General features: G+C 48.3%; 1 protein-coding gene across 1 annotated transcript in view; it reads right to left on the bottom strand.

Moving 5' to 3' along the window:
- The window catches only part of LOC144727826 (protein MTSS 1-like), an 85,501-nt gene extending 78,470 nt beyond the window's left edge, over window positions 1-7,031 (bottom strand). The window contains 2 exon segments of the mRNA XM_078606968.1: window positions 1,162-1,223; window positions 6,048-7,031. Of these exon segments, the coding sequence (XP_078463094.1) occupies window positions 1,162-1,223; window positions 6,048-6,119 (134 nt within the window). The 5' untranslated portion in view covers window positions 6,120-7,031.
- Window positions 7,032-10,176: the final 3,145 nt, after the last annotated feature.

Genomic DNA, 10,176 nt, shown 5'->3' on the forward strand with positions numbered 1-10,176 from the left:
TTCGTCATTAATACTGCCTGAGCACAGAAATTCCAGCCTACCACCAGACATTTTTTCGGATATGAGGCTGTGTTAATAATGGATTTGGTGATTTATTTAACACATATAACACATATGCAGTGATTTATATAACACATATGCCTGCTGCATATATATACAGCAAGCAGAAGTAATACGCATGGGCGTTATAATCTGCATCATTTCCACTTCAGGTTGGGGCGAAATCAAAAACTAACCAAGTTGCTTGGCCTCATTATATTGTAAGCATGCATCATAACTGTAGCCAGTAATCAGATCATCGTCTGGTACCAATTAGGCTTTGTCACAAATGTCTGGACTAACGGATTTGTAATTGCGTTCCGCAGCCGGCCAACGCTTTACTCGAGAGCAAAGGCAAAAATTTCGCACATCGGTGCCTCTGGGAGAATCTGCGCATAATGAATGCAACCACCGTCGCGTGCAGAGGTTCAGACAGCTCGGGAGTTCGATCGCTGGTCAGCCCGAATCAGGCACAGCAACGATAGCAACGCTCAGCTCCCCGAGGTTAGTCCCGCAGTCATGCACTGTCAGCACCAACCACGGTCCTCTCACTGGCCACAACCTTTAACCATTCATCTGACTTTGTACTCAGTGAGGCAGCATTCTGGCAGGGACTCGAGAGCAACGTCTGCTGAATTCTAAGTGCCCAAAAAAACCGCATGGTGACAGAGCCCCGTGCACACACGCGGGAGTGCGTGTGTGTGCGTGCGTGTGCGTGTGTGTGCGTGTGTATCTGGCTGCCGCCGGCGCACCACTGCGATGTCTCGCGCCGTTCGCTCGCCTCTCTCCAGTCAGTTGCTCTGAGTGCTCACACATTACCCGAGGATGCATCCACAGCCTGTGAATTTGATGGTGTGTAACTCTGGCCATTAAACTCCACTTCGATGATCATCAAGAGCCATCGCTGGAATCTCAAAGTGTCGACATCAAGCACGGAGAGATCAGTACATTTATAAAAAGGTGCAATCATTTCTCCAAGTCAGTGAGGACACTGCAATGTTGTATTGGTGCAAGCTCATGTTACTAAACTGGTGCGCACTTCATTTGCATTTGCTAATAAAATGTTGCCAAGTGGGGTCGTAATCAATCGTTTGTAATGAAATGTGAATACATGGAACTGACCTGAGCTGTGAATGCAGCTTTGAAGCTCTGCTGATGAAGTCCTCCCAGATCGGGTAACTGACCTGTGAGCAGACAGACGTGCCACCCTTAGCACAGAGCACAGCCTTCAACAGACAGGACAGCTCACACAGCAGAGGGCCCAGCACAGCCTCTCAAAGACACTGCTGACTGCATATCATTACAACTCGATAAAAAGGGAACCAATTCCAAAATGACTATGTGCAGCATACACACAAGAATTGTGACGTTTTCTTGACATGCAAAACATGCTGCAACTCCTGTTACGATTTGCTGATTTAAGACACCTCTTTGCATATATATTTTAGAGAGAAGCTCATTTGGATGACAGGTCTCTTCTCCGTTATAAGATTTGGGGTCAGACCTGGAGTCAATGATAATTATTTATATTGCAGCATTGTTAGCAGAAATTACAATTGTACAATGACACTGTTATTGTAATGTATTTCCCAATCACACAATTAGAATTGCCCCCCTGTGTCTGCCTGCAGATGTGCACGGGGTTGTACTGTACTATCAGGCCACCAGGCATTTCACGTACCACCACACATGTACGGCAAGTTAAATGGTCTTCCTGCTGATTAGCATTGAGATTTAAGTTGGACAGAGACTGCGAGAGGTTCAACTTCAGGAAAGACTTGTTGAGCAAATGCCCCGACGGACTGGTGGCTTCGTCCAACCCTGGGGTTCTACAGGCTGCCTATTTGTACATGGAAAGTATTTGGCAGTGGGGGTAGGTGCCCCAATTTTAGGCAGGGGAAGAATCAATATCCTGTGCCAATCAAAAAAAAATTCTCAATCAGCCACCTTGTCTGCTCGATCATGGGTCACCATGGCTACTTGCCTACTTGCCACCCGGATTCAAAATAATTGCCACTTGCCAGCAGGAAGCACCACAATATTAGTAACAATCCACTGGAAAAATGGTCCAAAATGTAATTGTAATATTGTTGTAATAATAATAATGTTCTTTATTTACCCAGAAAAATCCTGAACGAGACTCAAGACTGTAAAAAAAAACGTGGGACGAAACTGAAGCACCTGGAGAAAAAGCCACCATGCATACGAGGTGACACTAAAACGTCTGCACAGAAGTCTCCCATCCAGATACTAACCAGGTTCAACACGCTTAGCTTCTGAGATCCGATGAGCCCAGGTGCATTCTGGTTAAATTTCTGATTGCCAATACATTTGTGAAAAAGTATGATTGGTTGAAAACATGTGTAAATATATAACTGGATAATACCAGCCAGACTATTTCAAACACTTCCGAGTCAAGTTATTCTAATTTTCGTTTCATTAAATCATTCACCGCATATATTCCTCTTCAGTTTGAGCCCCTTATAATTGTGCCAGTAGTACAGGGCACCCTTTGTTGTTAATGCTTATGGAGAGAGGCACACCAGCCACGGCAGATAAGCCACCTAATTACCTGCAAGAGTAATCTGGATGAGGAGATTACACTTGAACACATTGCTTAAATTAAATGTAAATCAGAACAACAAAAATAAACAACTTTTGAACATAAATTAAAAATGTCAATGAATATGTATTTTGTTTCCTGCCGGTCTCAAATGACACAAGTTGAGCCCTTCCTCGCCCTCTTATTCAATGTAAAGATTGAGAACAGGGGGGGGAAAGCTCAGTGGTGACGCATCCTGGCATTGTTTAACCCTGCAATCGATGCCTCGCACGCACGTCGGGCTTGTGAAATGAGATGCATACGCACCCAATGTCAGAACGCATATGCATCATCAGTGCCCCACCCGCATCACCCACCGTGACTGGGGCTATTCAGTGTTTGTATATTGAACTTCTTTCACACAGTACATAGCCAACCATGCTAATCAGAGGTGTGGAGGGGTAGTGGTAGGCACATTGCATTACGAACCAAGCAACCTGAGCAATGACTGGTTATGAAATATTGTTCCACGCCTAATACAGATATCACACATACACACGTATAACCATACCCCAACACAGCAATGTGTCTTAGTGTGCATAGATGATCATGAGTGGATGAGTCAATTATGCAAGAGCTTTCAATGTTTGATGCATCTGAAATCTACATTTGTTTTTCATTTGGGCCCCACTAAATGTTCCAGCCTGCTGGTTGATTTTTTTACTCAGAGGGCAAGACTAGGTAAAGTTCTAAATTGCTTCACGTCCCATGTTAAAACATTTACAAAGAATACACCCACTCCATTATCAGTCAACAATGTCTAACTCCTGTATGTGATGCTAAAATACCAATATAGATCACGCAAAGGTCGCTATGGGTCGTTAGCATTGTATATGCTACTTTAAATAGAGTATTTCTACACATGCCCCTTTTCTAAAAAGTGCGGTTATGTTTCTTGTTTCACGGCTGCCTCTGTCCAACTCACCCCGGGATTTGCCGGTCTGATCACGCCTCGAAAGCCAAGTCGGCGTTGAGCCCGGACAGTGCACGAATGGGCAACCACCATGCACAGAGACGGGTGTAATAGGTGGTGGTGTGTGCACCAGAGGATTGTGCAGCAAAACAATGAATTGCTGCTGTACTGCACTCTCCCCAACATTCACCAAGCCACACTGATCGCCACGGGGTGAAGGATGTTCCAACAACCTTCACAGCCGGCACGCACCACGTGGGGAGGCCCTCATCCAGCAGCAGATTGACGCAAGGGGTGTACGTGTCCTGTACAACGAGCAATATGCAATGCAGTTCCACCCAGCAGCCAAGACCCATGACGGCATGGCTTGGCTGTTGGCAGGCAACTCCCTCGTATACCTGAAGGTGCGACGTGCTGTGGTGGTTACCGCACCGCGCTATGAATCAAGTGACCGAGGTTCAACTCTCAGCATTGGCTGATGACATCAGTGGCAAATGATGTCTTTAAGGAGGTTCTGGACTCCCACCCACCCGTCACTAATATGAACTGACCCAGTGTGGTGAAGTATGGTCAAACAACCCCCATGACAAAAATATGTGGAGAGGCTTTCATCCAGCAGTTGATTTATAAAGAGGGCCATGCCGACTTACTGTGTGGCGAAAAGTTAAATTGCCAGCAAAAACTCCACTCCCCACTCCAACAGCTTACACACGGCACCCATTTTTCCTCCATCTTGTGCGATTTCCTTGCCCTCTGTTAAAGTCAACCACTTGACCCCGTGACCCGGTAACCTCCATCCCGCATAATCGCAGTCACGTACTCATCCATCACCGCGCATTCACCTCCTCCACGCGCTCTCCGTGTGCTCTCGCAACAAAGCAAACCAGAATCAGAATCTTTATTTAAACTGGAGGAATCCGATGAGCTATAAAGCAATTTTTTCCTGATGTCCAGTCAGAAAGTTATAACAACAATACCAAAATACGACAGGAGCGCAAAGTATAGTAAACAAAACTATATATATATCAATGTTTATTTTACCAGGTAAAGCCCACCGAGATTTTAGCTTCTTTTCCAGAAGCGATCTGGCCACATTTACTAGCTCAACGAAGTGGCCTTGCCATGAACACGTGGACATTTCCAGTTGCAGCCAAAAGTGGGGAACACCTCCGAGTGAGTGAGAGCCCCACTGGAGTGGGGCTCTCTGGGCCACCAGCGACGCTCATTGTGGCATCGTGTGGCGACCGCTTGGGGAGGCTTTCATCCGGCAGTGGATAGAGCAGGGCTCATGATTGTCATGATGCTGCTGCTGCTGCACGTGTACACACACTATTCCGTACCACCGACATTGTATCACAACATCGATAGCCTAACACAAGGGTTGCCTCAATTGCGGTCTCTGAATATTTGTGTCAAATGTTAGTCCCCTCCTCTACGGCATCGTTTATCCCGATTGTCTTAAACTAATACAATATTGTATAACCCATATAATAATGACAAGTAGGCAGACGGTCCTGGGTGATATGTAAATTATAATCTGAGAAAATCGCATTACGAGTGCACCAAGACTGGCAACGTTAGAGAAGCAGCCCCAGGAATAAAGGAAGAAAAGCCTTTAAAGCCATGTTTATGTAAATGTGGCTTCGTGCATCGGAACACAATGACAGCAAAGCTAATTTATATCAGGGCTAGAAGGCTGACATCTGAAACAATTATAGTCAATCTTAGAACTCAATAAACCCGAAAGCTAACCCACTGTGCCCAGTCCCACACAGCCAGGGGTTGAACTGGTTTCACTCGGTTTGGGGCGACACCAAAGTTCTACATCGCTTCAATTCTCCGACTAAACACTTACAAACACATACGACAGCCACCGTCATTCATTGCCCGTGGGTTGTGACACTAAGGCCGACAAAATGCGGTCTTCTGTATATTTTGACGCAGGTTCACAAAGCCCATAAACAAATATTAACAGTAAACAAGCCATATACCGTATGTTGAACTTCTTTCGCACCGTACGTAGCCACCCCTGATAATCGGAGGTTAGGTACTGAATGTGTTTATCTTCGAGTGGACAATGTTGTGCAGCGCTTTGTCAATGCACTGCTGGATGAGTACCTCTTCACCATACTTCACCACGCAGGTCAAAGCGGGTTGGCGAGGCGGAAGGGCGGTGAGCCCAGATGCGGTTCTGATATCAATTCCCAAAGAAGAGAGCCGTGGCCAGGATTCGAACTCGGAGAGAACTGGGTTCACAGCGCAGTGCGCTAACCACTGCGCCACCGCTCTACCGTCTGCGAGTACTATAGCAATGCCGCTTGTGAGACTTTCAGCGGACACCGACGACACGCGCCTTGTGGACCTGTAGACCGGTGGTGGTGTGGACCGGTGGTGGTGTCGACTTAGTGGTGTGGACCACTGGTGGTAGTGTGGACCAAGTGGTGGTGATGTGGACCAAGTGGTGGTGGTGTGGACCTGCGGTGTGGACATTACCTTCATGTCGTTCATGACGGCTTGGAAGAGCCCTCCCAGCGCTCCGCACTCTTTCTCAATGACCGTCTCCATCGTGACGGCCCACGGGCGAGAGAGACGAAGAGGTCCTGCTGATGCTGATACTGCTGCTGATACTGCTGCTGATGATTACGGTGATGAGGATGACGACGATGGCGACTTATGGGAAGGATGTAGCAGGCGGAGAGATCACAAGCGAAGTGTCCCCACGTGGGCAGGCAGAGGAGGATGATGGAGATGAATGAGGATGATCAGTAGATTCCTTTCGGTTGACAAACCTCTCCTCGACTCCAGAGCGCCTAACGATGATGGTGGTGCTGGTGTTGAGGAGCAGGAGGTAAGCCGAAGTGACTACAAATGAACAATAATCTTTAGTTCTTTGCACAAATAAAAAAGTTTACGCTTCCGGATTAACCAAACACTCGGACCCCGAGCGCGCAAATCGCGACAATCCCCACGCCAACTGCAGCAGCTCCAAGAGCGGCGACAATTTTCACTTTCCCTCCCCTCCCGATTCTTTTGTGTCCCCCTGCTGCTTTAGCGCTCTCCTTCTTCTCCTCCTCGTCCTGCTGCTGCTTCTTCTTCTTCCCACAAATCAGCAGCCGACGATGCCGGTTTGCGACCGAGCAGCGCGAAGAGGCGCGGCCAACAACGCAAACGACCGCGCCACTGAGCAGAGGGGATCGGTGCGGACGATGACGATGGAGGAGACTTCTCAAGCAGCGGTGCTGGAGGTTGATGGTGGTTGTGGAGGTTGATGGTGGTTGTGGGGGTTGTTGGTGGTTGGTGGTGGGTGTCGACCAGAGCGGAGTTCTCTTTAGCGTCTCGTGTGCGCGCTGCGTGAGAGCGGAGGATGCATGGCTCCGCCGCCGGGCGACACGGAGGGGATGAGGTGCGGGGAGCCCGGGAGACGCTGGCTGCCTGTGCGCTTCGTGGTGGTGGTGTTGTTGTTGTGCGGGGGGAGGAGGAGGAGAGGGAGGCTGAGAGGGCGGCTGAGAGGGGGGAGGGGGAGCAGAGCCGCCCCTCGGCCCCCGTGCGCACGGGCGCACGCCACCGCGTGGCCGCTTGCGCGCTCATCACCATCACCACGATCATCACCATCATCACCATCACCACCATCATCACCATCATCACCATCACCACGATCATCACCACGATCATCCGCCAGTTCGTTCATCAGCTCGGTCGTTTGTTCGTGAATTTTTCTGTTCACTCGCTGCTCGGTCGTCTATCTGTACCATCTCTCATGTATGCACTCGTCCGTTTGCTCGTTCATTCTTTGATCCGTTCATTCATGATTTCCTTCGGTAATATGTCCATTCATTCGCTTGGCTCATTGATACGTTGTTTCATTCATCGTTCCAGAGTGAATTTTTCTGTTCATGTGTTAACCAAATAAATGATTCGTTAATTCGTCTCCCCAATGGGCTAATTGCTGTGATTATTCACCCTTTCATCCGCGCATTGATTTGTGCGTTCGCTTCACTTCTTGTTAACTCCAAACCGGATCTACCATGGCATATACAGTGTCCACACATTGTCTCAATGTGTTCTCACCTCGTTAAAGAAGCGAAGTACAGTATTCGTTTATGCATCCGTCGCTTTATTTATGCGTGCGTTCATTTCTTTGTTTGTGTACGTGTGCATCACTTCGTCATTTAGTTAGTTATTCCTTGCTTCCATCATTCATGACTTAATTCGTCCACGTTTCAATTCCTTCAACTAATCATTCATCCATCCGTGTGTTGATGAGTTATCGCAGCCCGAGTGTGCCAGGGCTGTATGGTGAAGGCAAATTAAAATTCCATGCCCTGCTTGAATTCTAAATTGAGTGCCGGGGAAAGTGGGCACTGTGCTTGCTGCATTGCGCAATCTTCGCCTTCCATAAATAACGAAGCCAGAGCCGTGCATTGTGCTGCTACACTGGCCTAGCAATCACAGTGAAAACAGATGCGAATCAATTCCATATTATTGGAACATTCAAGTGATGGGCTGCTGCGTTGGCTGCGGTCTATCCAGGTCGATGCCAGCTTTGGCACCGCTATAGCTCGAGCCAACCCAAGTCTTAAAACTCACTCAGACTTTAGCCAATACCTTCACCATATCTCGAACTCAAGCCCAACATCTAAACCTGAACCCTTAGCTCAACATTAAATGCAACCCGAACTCTGGCCCTAACCCGAGATTTAACTTTATCCCAAGCCAAAGCATTTCCCCATAATCTAACCGAAACCCAAGCTCTAGTTCTAGGACAAACTCTATTTTAACTCGAACACAAACACAGCCCTATATGGCGATAGCCGGGCATGCCTTCAGCGTGTATGATAATTGATGTGCATTGTATATACAGCGCTCATTGTGAGTGCAATGTTTCTGCCCCCCCCTACCCACCGACGCGGGCGCTGATGATTTTACCACGAGAGCAGCAGCGGAGCCCTCGATCTCGGTTGTTTTGTTCCACTTGAGCGGATTCACATGTGCGGCACCCGGTGTCTGATCATAAATGCAGCTGTAAGAAATTCAATTGGACACATGCACACACGTCTCCGGACAAAAAAGGGGGAGGGGGGTTGGGGGGGGAGTCCAGCGGCAGCAGCCGATCCCTGGGGGAGGATGAAGGAAACGGAGCCGGTCTTGAGCGGCTCAATGTCCTTCCAGCGGTGTCACCACACCTGGGGCGTGCAGGGGGGGGGGCACGCCTGTGCTTCTATTGGGATGCACGTCCCTGCCCCGGCTTTTGTCGTTAATGTCCCTGCCTCCATGAATGGAGGACGTGAACAAAAGACCAATCAATGTGAGCCTCCTCCGGTGCTGGCATAGGGGTGGAGGCGCTGTAGTGCACTTTGCCCTGGGTCATAAAAGCCCCCCACACGGCAGGGCTGTTAGGAAACACCCTCATCGGGAGAACGGGCCGCTCCACACAAAGACCCACACCTGTGCACACCACGCACACGTTGGCAGGCACGGCGTGTGTTCATGGGCGCCTGCCCAGTTCAGCAAAGCTTCCCTACACGTTGGTGAACCGCGGGCAAGGGGTATGTGTAGCTTGTCTCTGTTTCTAGAAACATTGGTCATCGACCCTTCGAATGGATCGTTTTTACAAGTTTATAAATTTACGAAGATACATCGCCTGCGTCTGGAGATGCAATAAGTGCATTTTGAGAATGAATGTAAGGTCCCGGTGATGGAGAGCCAATGACAGTGGGAAAAAGTAAATACACAAACGGCGGTAATTCACTTTATCTGCAGCGCAGGTTGTTGGGGTTGTGCTGTATAGCCCTGTGATGTGTTTTTCAGGCTGGAGCATGTGTTGATCCGCATGGTGCCTGACACTTCAGTTCCTGTGTAAGCTTTCAGCGCGTGGAGCAACACGTCAGCACACCGTGCTGAAAAACACGCGGTACAACCTGAAAAACACATCGGAGAGAGAGCAAATGATTGTATCTACCTAGAAGAGTGTATCTAACTATTTCACTTCGGAGTGCTTGCACAACAACCGAAAATAACCGTGTGGAGTGATAGCAACGCAACGTAGATGCACACGTGGTGTCTGTATCGACCGGGCTCACTCGAGACCAGAGGACCAGCTCACCTATTGAAGCAATTGTAAAATGTCCAAGGCACCGTCTCTTTGTATTTTATGGCTTTTGCTTTTTTATTGCCATCGTTAGGCACGCGCGCGATGTCACCAGACATGCGATCATGTGTCAGTGGTTAAACACCTCTGTATGGAGTACACGAACGGCTGCCGATGCTCATGAATGAACAATGCACGTGGGTCGATTTTACTGGGTTCCCTAAGCCTGCGACTGCGTGTACTCTTTGGGTTTTTTTATTTTAAAGTTTTAAATCCCTTTCTGTGAATGTGTCGTGTAGTAACTACAAGTCTCCTGGGTGTCAAGAGCTACTACACTACAAATGTATATTTACTCTCTTTATTTTAAGCTTTCGTGACTGCAGGAATCCATTCTTTCTGGTTCTTTCGGTAAAGTCACGTGGGTAGAGAACATAATACAAGAACACGACGTTTCGGTCGCAACACAAGCGTCCGTCACCTGGTGACGTCACCTGGTGACGGACGCCTGTTTTTGCAACCGAAACGTCGTATTCT

This window comes from Lampetra planeri, chromosome 26 (assembly GCF_965212315.1).
Source record: "Lampetra planeri chromosome 26, kcLamPlan1.2.h2, whole genome shotgun sequence".
NCBI lineage: Eukaryota > Metazoa > Chordata > Hyperoartia > Petromyzontiformes > Petromyzontidae > Lampetra > Lampetra planeri.